At 43.5% G+C, this 18,204-nt stretch overlaps 1 protein-coding gene and 1 pseudogene across 1 annotated transcript; one reads left to right on the top strand and one right to left on the bottom strand.

Annotated features, from left to right (window-relative positions):
* The window catches only part of LOC120688999, a 143,611-nt pseudogene that overhangs the window by 9,761 nt on the left and 115,646 nt on the right, over positions 1 to 18,204 (bottom strand).
* On the top strand, positions 6,797 to 17,913 carry LOC120687329 (terminal uridylyltransferase 7-like). The gene is made up of 6 exons (XM_039969303.1): positions 6,797 to 8,114; positions 11,736 to 12,107; positions 12,398 to 12,621; positions 12,719 to 12,776; positions 16,878 to 17,074; positions 17,352 to 17,913. Exons 1-6 carry the CDS (start codon positions 6,819 to 6,821, stop codon positions 17,614 to 17,616), a joined length of 2,412 nt encoding a protein of 803 aa, XP_039825237.1. The 5' UTR covers positions 6,797 to 6,818; the 3' UTR covers positions 17,617 to 17,913.

Here is an 18,204-nt window from a genome sequence, read left to right as displayed (position 1 = left end):
TTCGGCATTTTCGTCTTGGATAACCCGACGGGGTTCATCCTAATAGACCTGTCTTAAGGATTACTCCAGTCCTTGGTTAGGACACCCTACTCGCTGGCTCGAGTAGGTTTTGGATACTCTTACGACATTTTCATCTTGGATAACTCGACGGGGTTCATCCTAACAGACTTGTCCTAAGAGTTATTCTAGTCCTTGGTTAGGACACCCTACTCGCTGGCTCGAGTAGGTTTTGGATATCCTTTCGGCATTTTCGTCTTGGATAACCCGACGGGGTTCATCCTAACAGACATGTCTTAAGGATTACTCTAGTCCTTGGTTAAGGACACCCTACTCGCTGGCTCGAGTAGGTTTTGGATATTCTTTGGACATTTTCGTCTTGGATAACTTGACGGGGTTCATCCTAACAGACTTGTCCTAAGAGTTACTCCAGTCCTTGGGTAGGACACCTTACTCACCTTGCTCGAGTAAGTTCGGGGTATTTCTAAAATATTTTCGTCTTGGATAACTCGACGGAGTTCATCCTAACAGGTCTATTTTAGAAATCAACGCAGCCCTGGTATAGGACACGCTACTCGCTGGAGCGAGTAGTTTGAGGTATTTTCATAAAAAGTTGTATGCTACGTGGGTGACCAAACGAGGTCTATCCTAACTGGTCAACTTTGAAAATTCCCTAAGGAGCATAAAATAAGTTCTTGATACTCTAAAATAGGTTGACACAAGTCTCCTGCTTGCTTAGACCACTAAGGGAGTTTTAATTACGGAACTTTTTTGCCTCGAGTACTTGACGGGTGTTACTCTCATACTCGAGATACTAAAAAAGCTCTATTTTCCCTCAGTATGCTGAGTAGTTGCCGAGAGTCTCCTGTCCACCTATCTACCAAAGAACATCTAAGCTCCTAACTCTCCAAGTACTCTATAAGAGTTCTCCCTTATTCGAATAGACAGTCGAGTCCATAAGAGCACCGCTCTAACCTACTTATCTCTTTTTCGAAGAGAGATCTGGATTAAGCTACGGCTTAAAACTTCCCGTTAGTGCTTTTCCCACTTGGTTAATTCCGCGGGATTAAATCCTAACCGGTCAGCACCAGAGCTCTTTGTATCCACTATCACGATTGAGTAGGCGCGATGCTGCCAAAACTCATACCTTTGGAGTATAATTACTCGACACATCAAGGGATTGCATAATCCTACCACAAAACAAGTACTTGATATTACACAAATATTAAACATTTGTTCAAAGTACTTGCAGCCCAGTTTTACAAGCAAACTCAAGGGGATTCAGGCTTGTTCAGGGTCTCCACTATCTGGGTTTCTTGTAGGTACTGATTGAATTGTTCATCAGTACAGTCCGCCTTCGCGCCCTTCCCAAGTGCATCAAGTGGAGTAAGTGGCCAGTAGGACTTCACCAACCCGAGTACATGTCCCATGTACTGTCGGGTGGTTACGGAGACGAATCTTTCAAAGCTATCGGGTACTTTTTGAAGCTTCCCTGCCAAAGTGAGCGGTTCGTCCTCATTCCCCTCTAGAATCTCCATAAGTCTTGCCACATCTTGAGCAGCATCTTTTGAGTTCTTTAAGCTCTTGCTGCATCGAGTCTCGGGACTTTGACAAGGTTTTGAGCTGCTGGAGCATCGTTGCCTTCTCTTGATCAGAATCCGCCTTGATCCTCTTGAGCTTCTCGATTTCATCTGTGTTTCGGTACATAAGAATCTTTAGATCCAGTACCAAGCTTTCCTCAATCTTTAGAGATTTTGTGCAAGCTGTGTACTCGATTAGAATAAAAGCTTATGAACACCAAGCAGAACAATCTAGTCAATTGCATCATACATACTAAAGACTAACCTCTCTTGGCCTTGGAGAGTTTCTTGATTTTCTCCTGAAGGGCAACCTTCTCGGACGAGAGAGCTTTCACCCGCTCTCTCAGAGCATCTAGCTCCGAGTTGTCCGGGGGCTGGCTACTCCCTTGCTCCAACACCTCCTGCCAAGATATAAAAAACAAAAGGATCAGTATATACTACTCGATCCATACTCAAGTACTCGAGATATTCGGCTATTCGGCAAGCTTTAGCTTTTCTTGCGGCACGACACTTCCCGATGAAACCTGGGAAGTACTCGCCCGCACCACAGAAATTGCCTTTTTTAGCACATCTTCAATCCTCCCCACAGTATTCCTTGGATTTTTGGGAATCTAGAGGAAAAACTTGGTTCACAAAATTAAAAGAAAGGGAAGTACTCTATCAATACAAGGTATTATAAGGTTACCTGTAGGGGTGTCTTCAGGTAGCTTCTCGTCGCTTCCCTCAGAAAGCTTCTCGCCACCCTCCTCCTCCGGAAGCTTGTCGCTTCCACTACCTTCCGGGAGCCTTTCATCGTTCCTCTCAGTATCTGGTAGTGGAGAATTCTGAAGCATGGCATCCGCCATGTCCTCTGCTTCGCGAGCACTCATCTCTGGAGTGCTCGGTGGCTTCTTCACTGCCGATTTGGGGGCTGAGTCGTCCTCAGTTTCCACTCTTGCCTCCAGAAGTACATCACTGTCAATACAAAGCAGTTGAATTATACTTGATACTTAGCCAAATCTACAGACAAGTTTAAAAAGAACTTACGTAGATGCCCTCTTCATGGCAAGTTTCTTGATGCCAAATTTTCGGGTAGGCCTCACGATGATGGCCTGCCTACCCGTATCTCCGGCATTATCTATATTGGAACTACTCACCGGTAGAGTAGTCCCGGTCCCCTTTGACGGGTCCGCTGTGGTGGAAGGGATGGTTTGTCCCACCACAACATCATCCCCAGATGCTGAAGTCCGCGACATCTTAGCCACCAGACTAAAAAAAGCAAAAATACAAGTCAAAACCAGCAAATCGAAGACGAAAGTACTCGATTACTACAAATCGACTACTCTTATCAAGTACCTACTTTGGAGGATTGATAACGGAAAAAGTATCAGGAACAACAGGTACTTTCTTTACATCCCTTAGTAGTCGTTGTACTCGACTAAACACCTCTTCATTCGAGATCTCTTCCTCTAAGTATCTTGACAAGTCAGTTGTTCCCTGATACTGGAAACCAAAGGTTTCCCGAGCCTGTAGCGGCTGGATTCTCTTTTTCATCCAATCGAACATGACAGCCTCTCCAGTCACATTCCTCTGCCTAAGATCGGCAATCCGTGCAAGTAGCTTGTCGACTTGACTACTGTCGACTGGTTTCTTATTCCACTCAGACCATTGAATTGGAGGGCCTGGAGTAATGATGGGTACGCTCCCCCACTGGTTCTCTATATAGAACCACTTGGATTTCCAGTCGATTACCTTATTACTAAGCTTATAGGGGATATAAACTTTATCCTTCCCCTGTCTAAGCTGAAGACCCGCACCTCCTACTACATCTAAAATGTAGGAATCTGGTTGCGGCTTAAGGTGGAAAAGAAATCGGAAGAGTTCAAAATGGGGCTCGATGCCCAGAAAAGCTTCGCACAAATGCACGAAGATAGAAATATGAACAAAGGAATTGGGGGTAAAATGGTGAAGCTGGATTCTGTAGTAGCGCAGGAGTCCAAAGAAGAAAAATGAACAAGGGAACCCCAATCCCCATTCCAAATAAGGAGCAAAAGCGATGATTTCGGCCGTATTTTCATACGGACGATCCTCACCCAAGGTAGGACGCCATTGGATGACGGATTTCTCCAGCAAAAGACCAGCAGAAACTAAGGTTTCTAGGTTAGATTCAGAGCACTTACTTGCGACCCATCCTTCTTCGCGGGTAGGCTCCACAGGCACACCCTTGCCCTTGCTCGACTTCTTTGGAGCCATCCGGAAATCAACAGAGCGCTTCACGCACATACACTGGCTAAACCCTAAGGGGATTTGTAAGCAAGAGAAAGCAAGGAATTTTAGATTTAGGAGCTTGAGGGCAAGAACAGATCTAAACAATAAAAGAGAATGGCGGCCGGTGGGGTAAAAACCTAGTTACCGTTTCATTTTATAATGGCGGTGGCAACGTGGTAAAACACTCAAAAGGCCAACAGTCAGTTGCCAATTTCGGAAAAGACAGGATTTTCTGAGACATTTCTTTTTTCTGAGATTACATTCTGAAAAAAGAAAACAATCACATCCCTTGACAACTACTCGACTTATCTTCCTTCTACTGGGATTACATTCCAGAATAAAGGAAAAGTACTCAACACAGTACAACTACTCGATACTACAACTCGAGTACTTCTTCCTAACTAGCTTTACAATGACTCGGGTCTGCATGCACAAAGCCTGGATCTCCTGGAGCTTCTAGTCGAGGCCTGCTGCAGCTAGATCGATCCGAGGCCATGACAAAGTACAAACTTGTTATTCCCATCAAGGGAATAATGATACTCGTATTCTGGGAGAAAAGTTTCAAGAGTTTGGAGGCAGATTACAGTAATCACTTCGCAAGATCTCTTGTAGCATCTTGCGGAGAAATTTCTCCTTCTCCTTGAATACGTTGTGACAAGATTAAGTCTCCTTACCAGAGATGTCAGTTCTTGGGCACCCAGAGACAGGCAACCCCAAGGATATGACACAACAAGACTCAACCCATCAACAGATATCCTGCCTCATTGGAATATGCAAGGACATGATGTCCAAAATGGACCCGATGAGAGCATTGGGGTTGCAGGATGAGGTAGCAGGGACTTTTCTTGTCACTCCCAAGTTCTCTTCTAGCATCTTTTGTTGGAAATGACTACACAAACTTCAGGAGGGCGAGAACAAGAACACAAAATGTAAGCCATAGCTTCTGAATGTTGGTGCTTCTACTAGAGGCCTCTCACCCACCTTTTATAGCCACAAGGGACACTACTAGAGGACAACCCATGAAGCTACAGTAGCAGCACTCACGGCTGCAATAATGTAGATTCTCCATACAGTACAGTCCCATGTGAGCACACAGTAAAGAGATATACATCCCGGGTTTTATTTCTGAGGATATTTCGGGTGCAATCAGTGTGGTATATCCAATCGAATCATTTTTTTGGGATTTTTTACCCGAAAAAGGGGTCTTTTCGGATACCGGATCTAATTGATCCTGTAGATATTCTGAAGAATAAAATCTGATGCCACGTCTTAGATCCCTAATTCCAAATCTTTGCTCGGGGGCTACCCTCAGAATAAGGGATTTTGATTTAAGGCTCGGGGGCTGCGGGATATGTGCATGAGAGATTTATTTTTTAATTTTTTTGGAAAATAATAAAGGAAAAAGACTGAAGTGACCCTTAGACTGATTCTGCGATTCAACCTAAGGCTCGGGGGCTACTCCATATGGAGTGCGAGTACTTCGCGTACCATATATGATTAAGATTTCGAGGCTTGAGCACCTCACAGCCTCGAAGCAACCGGAAGTACTTAAAGGACTACTCGGCGTATTTGAAGGAAGGCCCAGAAGCAACCAGAAGGATGTTTTGACTACTTGAAGTACTCGAAGACGCCCAGCCAGTACTCGACGTCTGCAGGACTCGGCTACGAAGAGCTCGGGGGCTTGTCAGACCCGGGACAGCGGGACTGCTTATATGCATAGAATATTCTAGAATAAGGGATATCTCATGGATGTACCTTATCTCTCTTGTAAACTACCCGAATAGGCGTAGAACTAGCTGCAGTACAATAGAAACTACCCGATTGTGTTGTAGTAGGACTCCAACTGTACTCGGCTAGAACTTTCCATGTAACCCTATTCCCCCGGATATATAAGGGCGGGTAGGGCCCCCTCAAAATGTCATCAACACCTAAGGTAATACAAACAACCACACAGGATGTAGGGTATTACGCAACTCGCTGCCCGAACTTGTCTAAATTTTTGTGTTCCTTGCACCATCGAGTTCCAGAGCAGTCGATCCCTACCTACAAACCCTACTACTAAGAGTGTCCCTGAGCAGGCTTGGCGGTAAACACCGACATCGGTTGCTCAATGCACTCTCCTCCTAATGTGGCTTCATTTATATAGATCAACGTGGGAGTATTTTCTCGGATAAGATCCAAGATTTCCTTCCCTCAAGTCGGATCATAAAAAAACGGGCATTCAGAGGGCATCAAGTTGTAGGCAAGCATAACCAAACTCATTCTATGCCTAGTGATTCCTCCTCTGGTAGGGTTCTCATAGCTGAACCCTAAGAAGGAATTTTTCTGAACTAGTGCTATAAGGGAGGGATGAATCTCGTAGCCTGATAAGAAATTGGGTTCTAGAAAGGATGGCTCTAAAGATTCACCTCAAAGGGTCGAAAGATGTGCACAAGGATAATCTTTTTTGGATAGCAGGGGTGAATGTAGAGATAAAAAAAAGAAAAATGATACGAGGATGAGCTTGGTGGCGGGTGAAGGTAGAGGTAGGAAAAATAATTTTTTTTCTTTTTAAGATAACGGGTAAATTGGGTTCAAAAATAACTACAGCAAAACCCTCCCTTGACGGGTAAATCAGTGGACTTTGACGACACAATGACATATCTTCGAATTTGTTTGGAACTATTGTTATTTGCTGATAGTTTTTTAGAATATTATTTATTTGTTGGTAGTTTTTTAGATTTTTATCTTTAATTTTTACTCCTATTGCAACACACATGTATATCTTTTGTCCTCGCTCTTACCATGCACATATATTATTTTTTTATATTTAAAATTATATTTTGTTTATTGTATGTAAAATTATGCCTGTTGTAATGCACGGACAGCAGATAGAAAATAAAAGTATAGGAAAAACCAATCCGGGAAATTATCGTGACGAACAATAGACGAACAACCCCAACAAATCCCCCCGCCCCCCCCCCCCCCCCCCCCCCCCGCTATCCCGCATCCCCGATGGCTGACGCCTCTTCCTCCGGCGGCGGCGAGCCCCACCCTTCCGCCTCATCATCCACCACCACACCCCCCCTGCCGGCGTCCCTCGACGGCAGCCTCCTCCTCCACCTCCTCCAAAACCCTCCCCCTACCCACCCGCGCGCTGAAACGCTCGCCCCGGCCCCCGTCGCGCACCATTTCTTCGTCGATCCCGCCGTCGCCGCCGTGGGCCCCCTCTTCGCCGGCCCGCCACAGATGCAGGAGGACAGCTTCGCATGGTCCTCCGCCTCCGCCCCGCAGCCGCATCAACACCAGCTCCGGTTCCCCGATCCCCGATTCTTTCCCGGAGAACCCTACGCTGCTCTAGGTGGCGGCGGCGGCAGATCTGGGGATGCGGTCAGGGCGGAGAGGCCTCGGCCGGGGGCGCCACCGCCTGGGTTCTGCAAGCCGTTGCATCCGCCCGCTGCTGCCCGTGATGCCTCAAATACGTTTGGTGGAGCACCCAACAGGGAGCAGAACCACCATCGTAACAGGGATTTGTGTAGGACGTCGAATAAAGAGCTACAGACTGCTCTACTTTTTGCTGGTGGTCGCGAGGCACTTGGAAGAATGCCTTATGTAGAGCAGCAGGCAATGCCAAATATTGGTGGTAGTGATGCAGCTGAAAGTGTGATGTACAGGGAGCAGCAGCAGGATCGCCTTTTGTCACAGACGCCGCCTGATATGAACACCAATAGATCGTTTGGCAGGATGCCTCTTAGAGAGCAGCATACACTTACTATCACAGGTGGCAGGATGCTACATGGAGATCAGTATGCACATCCAATCCAAGGAGGCAGGATGCAGCATAGTGATCAGGGTCAGCAGGGACCCTTCTTAACCAACATGGCACAAAGGGAGCAGATGTGGCAGGGATTTAGGGAGGAAAAGGACCATGCCTTGCCGAAACTGCCGAATGCTAATGCCCATGATACCTTTGGTAAGGCACCGGTAAAGGAACTGCACCATGTGATAGTACCTGCTGGCAGTTCAATTCCGGTGGGTCACTGGGAGGATCAAGTGAATGGTTTGGAAGATGGCAGACTAATGGAAGTAGTTTTGGAGCATGTAATAGATGGAAAGGTGGTAGCAGAGGCAAAGAATATTGAAGTATCATATCAAAAGAGCAAGGTTAGATTTGCTGGGCAGGATGAAAAAGAAGAAAATGATTGGGGGGAGGAGGGTTCTATAATTGAGCAGATAACAGAAAGCCTGGTGATTGATGACAATGTTGAGGCCAAGGGAGTATTATTGAAAAAGACTGTCCCAAGGAGTAAGGTAAATTGGTTTATTTTTGGTAATATAGGTTATGATGTTTGGTTCTGATAAGCGCACCTAATTGATTTATTTTACAAGTAATGCAACTCAGTTAATTTGACTTAATTCCCACCATATCCATCTGTAGCTGTTAATAATTACTGTCAAGTGCATCACATCTGGTATCACTTATGAACAGTGTGACAAAGAAATACCAGTTTCCGAGTTGACTTGTAATTTGTTTCTGATAGGATAGTAATGCATTTATCTAACATCTGAGATATCTCAATAATGCCAAAATTAGCCTGTTTGTGGTTCGCATACTCAATTAGCGTTTTGATATTGCTATTGAACAGTAATATGCGATCATTATAATGTGGTCTGTATTAAAGTGCATATGGCACAACCTCCTTTTCCTTTGTCAGTGTGATAAATTGTATTCATAACAAGTTAATTTGCACCTGAAATCTGTAAATTAGCTGACATGTTGAACTCACATGAATATATGCAATGGTGCTTATATATGGTCTGTTTACTGATTGATTACTGTTTATTTTTTAAAAAAACTTAGGTTCATGAGCTAATTTTTTTGCTGGTTTGTACACATGGATGTAAGATGAGGTGAGAGAAGATGGAGAGCCACATAGATTGTAGCAGACACATTACTATGTGCCATTAATGTTACCCAAGGTTGGATTAATTGTTGCTGGGAGATGATGAGTAGTGGCACAAAAAACTTAGTGCAACAATAAATGTTACCAACAACAACAACAACATAGCCTTTTAATAAATGTTACGAAGGTTGGATTAATTTTATTGGGAGATGACGAGTGGTGAAAATTGTTACAATAAACAATAGTGCTGTCTTGTAATACTAGTGCAGACATTTTACACCTACCTCGAATTGTAGTGGCATCTTGCAACTGTGTTGGAATGTGATGCAGTTACCTGTAAACTACTGATAAAGCTTAGGTTCACTAGTTTTTTCTTCTCGAATATGCAGGAGAGCTGCTTATCATTGCATTAAAAAAGAAGAAAGAAGGCTATATAGCCGTATACACACACATTCACACACCACACCTCCCCTGAGGTCTTTAGATTACATAGGCGCCCATTCTTAACATGACGCGACCACTCTACCCACACGCTGCTAACCACCAGGTTGAGCAGCAACCAGACCACTTAGGCCTTTGATGCCTGCAAGCATCCAGAGATCGGCTTCATCCTGTACCAGGATAAGAGCCTGATCAATCCTAGGTGAGGCACCATTGAATACTATATCGTTCCTCATCTTCCAAACGATCCAAGCCCCTAGAATGACCAGTGAGTTAATACCTCATCTAGCTTCTTTGTGGAGCGATGAACCAGCTTGCTGCCACCACTCAAAGGAACCAGCCATGATTGTGGTGCGGGATCAGGTAGAGCGAAATGACACAGCAGCTGTTGCCAGAATTGCCTGGAGTAAATACATGCATACAAAAGATGTTGAATCGTCTCATCTTCCTGGTCAGAAAAGGGGCAACACTCAGGATGAGGAAGGCCACGACTTGCTAGCCTGTCTGCTGTCTAGCAGCGATTATGTGCAACCAACCAGAAAAAAAAAAGTTCACTTCCTGGGAGCCCAAGTACTACAAATCAGCTTGCTTGGTTCAAAATGAATTGCTCCATCGAAGAGAGCCTCATAAGCTGATTTAGTAGAGAATTGGCCAGGTGCCTCAAACCTCCACTTGTGCAAATCTTCCACCTCTGGTTGAAGCAGGATCTCTTTTACCAAGTCCCAGATATCTATGGATTTTGTCCACTGCTTTTAAAGACCACGGGGAAGCTCCAGTGCAGTGGCATAATAAACAAGATGGAGGTGAACAACGACTGGACAAATGTAGCTCAACCAGCCCTATTCATTAAGTCTGCCTTCTACCCAGGTAATTGATCAGCAATTCTCTCAATCAAAGGAAGCAGCTGTGCATTGGTCAGCTTCTTGATAGAAAGGGCGAGGACACGATATTTGCATGGAAAATCCTGAATTTCACAAGGAAAATGTGTCTGCATCACCACCAGATCCTGCTCTGAGCACTGAATAGGTGAGACACTTCTTTTTCTGAATGTTGGTTTTGAGACCAGTAGCTGTGCCGAACAGTTGTAGAACATCATCCACCAAATGCAAGTCTGTGGCAACCGGGTGAAGGAACAGGACCACATCATTGGCGTACAGGGAAACATGGTTATGAATACTTCATGTAGAGAGTGGTTGCAGCAGCCCTTCATTGCTAGCCTTCTCGATCAGGCTATTCAGGACATCCATCACTAGAATAAACTGCATGGGGGACACAGGGAATCTCCCTGCCTCAGCCTCGCCACATACCTATTTTGGACCATCCTATCTTCCATTCTTGAACCCAACTTCTTTGATGAGTCCAAACTATATTTTTCTCTTTTTTTATGTTCAGGAGTAGGTAGTCTTCATGCAGAAAACACTACGATTAGTTTTGTTTTGCTAAAACTGTCTTAAATATGAGTAATAAACAAAAGGTGAATTGCAAAACCCTAACAAGTCAATTGTCACTTGTGTTACTGTGCATTTTGATGATTTTCAATGTTGTGTTCCACATGCTTTTGTGCATCGCACATTATTTTTGCTGTCTCACAATTACTTAACTTGAATGAACTGGTAAAGATCTTGGTCCAAGACTACCTCCAACGGTTCCCTGTAAGAGTCCCCCCACCCTACGTAGGGGGAGTTTTAGGGGGAAATCCGCTCCAACGGTTCCCCCCAAAGCTCCCCCTATATACGGGGGGAGTTGAAACTCCCCCCATATATAGGGTGAGTTCTAACTCCCCCTATATTCTAATCACACTGTTTCTTCGCGATATTAATCCTGTTTGAGCCCCGTAATATGATGATAATGCGTATTATGACAGTACAAATACTGTATGATTTTTTAAAAAAATTCAAAAACGATAAATAAATAGTTAGTTAATGAGTGATAGTATATAGGGGGAATAGATATGGGGGGAATGGTTGGAGAGAAGGAGTTATAGGGGGAGGAATCTTTTGGAGGGAGGTAGTAAAATATAGTAAATAGTACGTTTGGGGGGAGTTGGAGAGGGGGAATGGTTGGAGATAGCACGTTTTTTCACTCTAAGGGAAGTTGGACTTATATATGAATGTTGTGCTAAGCTTGCATTTTTAATGGTGCATCATGGTAATGGTCCTCATAAAGTAACATTTTCAATGATGCAAAGACCAAGCGAACATGTTTGTGGTAGGTGACTGTATCCGGTGCATATATGGACTTTCTTTGGTTGACTGGCTATTTGAGCTAGTAAGCGTAGACATTCAAGTTGACGCAAGCCAAGCTTGAGGCTGTTGGAACTTGTTCTCGAGTCTAATTGGGCTGATCAGATACAAACACACTCACATATTCATGATGCTAAGCTAGATCATACAAATGCATGTATTCAAGCCAATCAATCTTATAGCAGGCGTACTTCTAGCATTTAGGCGTTTGTCCATTTGCATTATCAAGAACCCTTTCCAGCTAGCAGTTGTGACTTATACTTCAATAACTGATTTTGCAATTTACTAATTTCAAATTCGACATTATGGTGACTTAGATTTAGCTGTCCTCTTTTATCTTGCAGGATTTCAGATCAGACTTTTCAAGAGGGCATCATGTATCAAACCAGCGAATAAGATTTCAGAGAAGGAACAGACCATGTCGATATGACATAGATCGATTCACACCTAGTTTCTTGTCAATTTTTGAATCATTGGTCCCCTCAGAGGAGGAAATCGCAAGGCAGAAGCAACTGTTAACATCTTTAAGCAGAATAATAAACAAGGAATGGCCTAATTCAAAACTATACCTCTATGGATCATGTGCCAATTCTTTCGGTTTCTCAAATAGTGATATTGATCTTTGTCTCTCAATCGATGACAAGGGAATGAGCAAGGTTGATATTATATTGAAACTGGCAGACATTCTACAAGCTGGAAATCTTCAGAATATTCAGGTGAGCTCAAGTATCCTTAACATTCCAGCTGATCGTTTGAGTTGAATGATATCATGACCACTTTCCTAAACTATGTGCCATAGCATGTACTAACTTCCCAATGCTTCTGATTTGTTTCTACAAGAATTTCACCTTTATAAATAGCATACAACAATTTCCAACATATCACAAAGAAGTCTCACTATCAACTTTTATATCATACTATAATTGCTTTGAGAGCCACTCCAGTATAGGTATGGAATTTGAGCTGTTGTACTAAATTTCTGACCCAAGTTAATGAAATTTTGTAGCCATTAACTCGAGCAAGGGTCCCAATAGTGAAGCTTACGGATCCGGAAACAGGGCTTTCCTGTGATATATGTGTCAATAATCTTTTGGCAGTTGTTAACACGAAACTTCTACGAGATTATGCACAAATAGATAGAAGGTTACAACAGTTGGCATTTATTGTGAAGCATTGGGCTAAATCTCGGCGTGTAAATGAAACTTACCAAGGGACACTTTCTAGTTATGCGTAAGTTGTCTAGTTCACATTATTAACAATTTGCTGTGCTCATCTTTATATTATTACGGTCTGAATATTATTATCTTCTATTCTTCTTGACTTTCAGCTATGTAATAATGTGCATCCACCTCCTACAGTTGCGAAGAATACTCCCATGCCTACAGGTATATGTGTTGTAATGCATTTCTTGGTTTAAACAAATAACAACTAAACTAGAGTGTATTAGTTTTACAGTGTATTAGTTTTACACAAATAACAACTAAGCCTAGTGGCAAGCAAGTTCGGGTAGGCTTGAGCTGAAACGCAACAAAAATAAGTCTAGTTTTCAATCAATATTTTTTGCGCTGTCATTTTGTATGTTGCCTAAATTTTACTTAATGATCTTCATACCTTTTATAAAAATGCTCAAAATTATTCGTCAAAAAACTTACTTTTGTTGGATGCGATAAATTTATGTTGCTGTATTATTATCCTTTTGCATTAATTGCTCCCCAATTGTTTGGCTTTGTTTAAATTTCTTGTTTGGTGTACTGAATTTAGAAGGAAGAACTTCACTTTTGGTCCCTCAACTATGGGTCCATGTGCAACAACAACAACATAGCCTTTTTTCCCAAATAAATTGGGGTAGGCTAGAGATGAAACCTAAAAGAAACAAAGGTCACGATTCAGGCATGTTGATAGCTAGTCTCCAAACGCTACTATCCAAAGCTACCTCTTTAGAGATATTTTAATTCTTAAGGTCTCTCTTAACCGACTCATTATTCCAAGTCAGTTTAGGTCTACCTCTACCTCTCTTTACATTATCGACCCGCTCTAGACCCCACTACACACGGCACCTCAGGAGGCCTCCGTTGGATATGTCCAAACCATCTCAACCTATATTGGGTAAGTTTCTCATCAATTGGTGCCACCCTGACTCTATCCCGGTTAGTTTCGTTACGGACTATATCCCTCCTTGTGTGCCCGCAAGACCACCGCAACATCCGTATTTCTGCTACAATCAGTTGCTGGACATGTCGCCTTTTTGTAGGCCAACATTCGGCACCGTATAACATCGCCGAGCGAATCGTTGTCCTATTAAACTTGCCTTTTAGCTTTTGTGGCACTCTCCTATCATAGAGGACGCCAGAAGCTTGACGCTATTCAACCAGCTAGCTGAAAATCTATGCCTAACATCTTCATCAATGTCGCCATCCTTTTGTAGCATCGATCCTAAATTCCGAAAAGTATCCTTCTATGCCACCACTTGCCCATCGTGAACATCTCCTCTTGCCTAGTCGTGCTAAAATCGCACATCATGTACTCGGTCTTGGTCCTATTAAGTTTGAACCCTTTTGACTCTAACGTGCGTCTCCAAAGCTCCAACTTTTTATTAACCCTTGCCCTACTTTCGTCACCACATCATCAGCAAAGAGCATGCACCAAGGGATATCACTTTATATGTCCCTTGTGACCTCATCCTTCACTAAATCAAATAAATAATGGCTCAATGTTGACCCCTGGTGTAGGCCTATGTTAACAGGAAAGTCAGTAGTGTTGCCATCACAAGTCTGGACAAACATCATCGCATCTTTGTACATATCTGTGTTGAGGGTATTGTACTTAGTTGGGACTTTGTGCTTCTCCAAGGCTCAGCACATGACATTTCTCGGTACTTTGTCATACACCTTCTCGAGGTCAATAAAGACAATGTGCTAGTCCTTCTGCTCCCTATATCTTTCCATCAATTGTCGTATTAAGAAAATCGCATCTATGGTCGACCTTCCAAGCATGAACCTAAACTGGTTTTGGATCACACTTGTCACCCTTCTTAGGTGATGCTCGATAACCCTCTCCCAGAGCTTCATCGTATGGCTCATCAACTTAATCCCACGGTAGTTAGTACAACTTTGAACATCTCTCTTGATAGGTACTAATATACTTCTCCATTCTTTAGGCATCTTGTTTGACCGAAAAATGAGGTTAACAAGCTTAGTTAACCATTCTATCACTCTATCACCTAGGCATCTCCACATCGCAATGGGGATACAGGTAGGCCCATCGCTTTACCTCCCTTCATCCTCTTCAAAGCCTCACCGAACTCTGCTTCCTGAATCCACCTCACAAAGCGTATGTTGGTATCGTCAAAAGAGTCATCTAACTCAAGGGTAGGGCCTTCACTTTCCCCATTAAACAGCTTGTCGAAGTACTCTATCCATCTATTCTTGATCTCCTCATCCTTCACTAGAGGTCGATCTGTCCCATCCTTCATACATTTGATTTGGTTGATGTCCCTTGTCTTCCGCTCGCAGATCCTAGCCATCCTATAAATGTCCTTCTCCCCTTCTTTCATGCCTAGCCGCTGATATAGGTCATCATACGCCTTACCCTTTGCTATACTCACAGCTCGCTTTGCAACCCGTTTTGCTAATTTATAGCCCTCGATCGATGTTGGTTGCACTCTTGTCAAGGTGGAGGTACTTGAAACACTCCTCCTTAATAGCCCTTTGTACCTCGTCATTCCACCACAAAGTGTTTTTCTCTCTCTCCTATTTGCCTCCCCTAGGAGACGTTAGTCTAGATGCGCAAGTGGTGGTCCAGAAGGATATTTTTCGGTATTTAGGATCGGTGCTACAAAAGGGTGACGACATTGATGAAGATGTTAGGCATAGAATTTCAGCTGGCTGGTTGAAATGGCGGCAAACTTCTGGCATCTTTGTGACAAGAGGGTGCCACAAAAGCTAAAAGACAAATTCTATAGGACAACAATTCGTCTGTTGATGTTATACGGTGCTGAATGTTGGCCTACAAAAAGGCGACATGTCCAGCAACTGAGTGTAGCAGAGATGCGGATGTTATGGTGGTTTTGCGGACACACAAGGAGGGATAGAGTCCGGAACGAAGTTATTCGGGATAGGGTCGGGGTGGCACCAATTGAGGAGAAACTTATTCAGCATCGGCTGAGATGGTTTGGACATGTCCAACGAAGGCCTCCTGAGGCGCCGGTGCGTAATGGGGTTCTTGAGCGGGTCGATAATGTAAAGAGGGGTAGAGGTAGACCTAAACTGACGTGGGATGAGTCGGTTAAGAGAGACCTTAAGGATTGGAATATCTCTAAAGAGATAGCTTTTGGATAGGAGCGCTTGGAGACTAGCTATCAATGTGCCTGAACTTTGAACTTATTTCTTTCGGGTTTCATCTCTAGCCTACCCCAACTTGCTTGGGAAAAAAGACTATGTTGTTGTTGTTGTTGTGTTGCCTCCCCTACTCACGCTAAACACGTATGAGGCCACCTTTCGAACACATGTTGCCATCTTTAGCCACATGTCATCTGCATTGTCTCCTTCCAAGGACCCTCACCTAGCATCCTCTCCTTAAACGTTTGCGCCGCTTCCCCTCTAAGATTCCACCACTTTGTTCTTGAAATCTTGGCACATTTGTCGCAGTGGACACATACCCAAAGACGAAAGTCCGCCACCACAAGTTTGTGTTGAGTAACAACACACTCCCTAGGTATCACCTTGAAATCGAAGCAATCACTTCTATCCTCCCTCCTAGCAAGGATAAAATCGAGCTGGCTCAAGTGTTGTCCACTACGAAACGTCACCAGATGGGATTCCTTCTTCCCAAAAAGGGTATTCTCTATCAAAGTCATAGGCCAACGCGAAGTTCAAAACATCCCCTCTTGACTCCTACTGCCATACCCAACCCCCCACCCCCCTCCCCCCTTTGCACTCGCTCAAACCCTACATTAGTCGCAGCCACATGGCCGTTGAGATCTCCTATGAAGAGTTTCTCGCTAGTAGGCATGATACTAACAATGCTATCTAGATCTTCCCAAAACTGCCTCTTGGTGCTCTCACTAAGGCCTACCTATGGGGCATAGGCACTGATTACATTCATAGCCGAATCTCTAACTACCATCCAGACTAGGATAATTCTATTGTCTTGCCTTCTAACCTCTACGACTCCATCCTTGAGGCTCCTACCAATCAAGATACCTACACCATACCTACCCGGTGTTGCCCCCGTGTACCAAATCTTGAAGTCAGTATTCTCAACATCCTTCGTCTTTTGGCCTTTCCATTTAGTCTCAACTATGGGTCCACCTAACAACTATAAAAGGTTGAACTACTTAATTTGCATCCCCTCACTAGCACAAATAGTCCCCTAAGATTCCACATTGGTTTTATGATGATGTTGCATCCAAGCTGGAGCTGATGTCTTAGCACCATGGTGCACTACTTTTTGTTTGTTAACGAACTGGTTGTGTCATGCAATGTCAGGAAATGGAGGCCACTTATTTTGTCACGGTGGATGAAAATAACTGTGCTTATTTCGACCAAGTGGACAAGCTAAGTAACTACGGTGCTCACAGCAGAGACACCGTATCACGGCTGCTCTGGGCCTTTTTCCATTACTGGGCATACGAGCATGATTACACAAGGGATGTCATATCAATTCGTACTGGAAGGATTATTAGGTATGCCATGTAACTTAACACTTAATTTTGCTGAAGGCGCTCTTAATGTGATGAATTTCTATTTCCTGGTCCCTATTTTTAAGCACCATGATGATTAGAATGGTTATAGCATAGTATGTTTGTAGCCTCAGTGTAGATAGTATTCATTCTTATTAATCCAACTTGTGAACTGTAATCAATTGACAATGCAGAGGCTTCCAATTTTCTTTATTGCATAGTGAAATGCCAAATTAGCTAGAAGACATTGTTTTCCCTCATCATTTTGACACTGTTTCAGTAAGGAGAGGAAGGATTGGACGAGACGGGTTGGAAATGACAGGCATCTCATATGCATCGAAGATCCATTTGAGCTCTCCCATGATCTCGGTCGCGTCGTTGACAAGTTCACCATCAAGATACTTCGGGAGGAATTTGAGCGAGCTGCAAATATATTACAGTTTGATCCGAACCCCAGCGCCACGCTCTTTGAGCCATACGTGCCCCCTCCAATACCGAACCTGATGCAAGAAGGAACTGTGAATGCCGCAGAAGTTGACCTATGATCACAGTATCTGGTGCTTCATGATGTTGTATGTTCTGAAGTAATGTCGTAATATGTTTCGTGCATAGCTGTACAACAGAGAGTTATTGGCTGTGTAGGTCCAGGTGGTTGACAGTACTTGGCTGCCTCATAGGATGGCAGATTAGCGAAGTATGTTGTGCGGGAGGTCCATATCAACCTTTGCTAGTGTCTATCTAACTTCATTTTTCGTTTGACAAAGACTCTCATTCATAGGACGGCGCTCCTAACAAATTTATTATAGCTTTGGCTGCAAAATAAGGTTGGAAAATAAGTAATAGTAACTTGACGCATTGAAGTAGTGTAGTGATTTTCCCATTTTATGGACAACCAACGTTTGTTTCAGCCAAATCTCAAAAAAAAAAAGTTTGTTTCAGCGAAATCTCAAAAAAAAAAAGTTTGTTTCAGCCATCATTGGGACTGGACAGGTGAGTTTGAAACTTTGAATTAGAATTAGGGGCTATCGCGTTCTTGCCCCAGGTGAGTTTGAAAAATTGAATTCCTCGCCTCTGTTTTGAACTCCAATTGCGATGTTACTTCCACTTTCTTTCACTTTGCATTATTCGCTATG

The sequence above is a fragment of the Panicum virgatum genome, chromosome 9N, assembly GCF_016808335.1.
Source record: "Panicum virgatum strain AP13 chromosome 9N, P.virgatum_v5, whole genome shotgun sequence".
Lineage (NCBI taxonomy): Eukaryota > Viridiplantae > Streptophyta > Magnoliopsida > Poales > Poaceae > Panicum > Panicum virgatum.
Note: the sequence above shows the minus strand (reverse complement) of the source record. Positions and strands in the feature narration are given on the sequence as shown.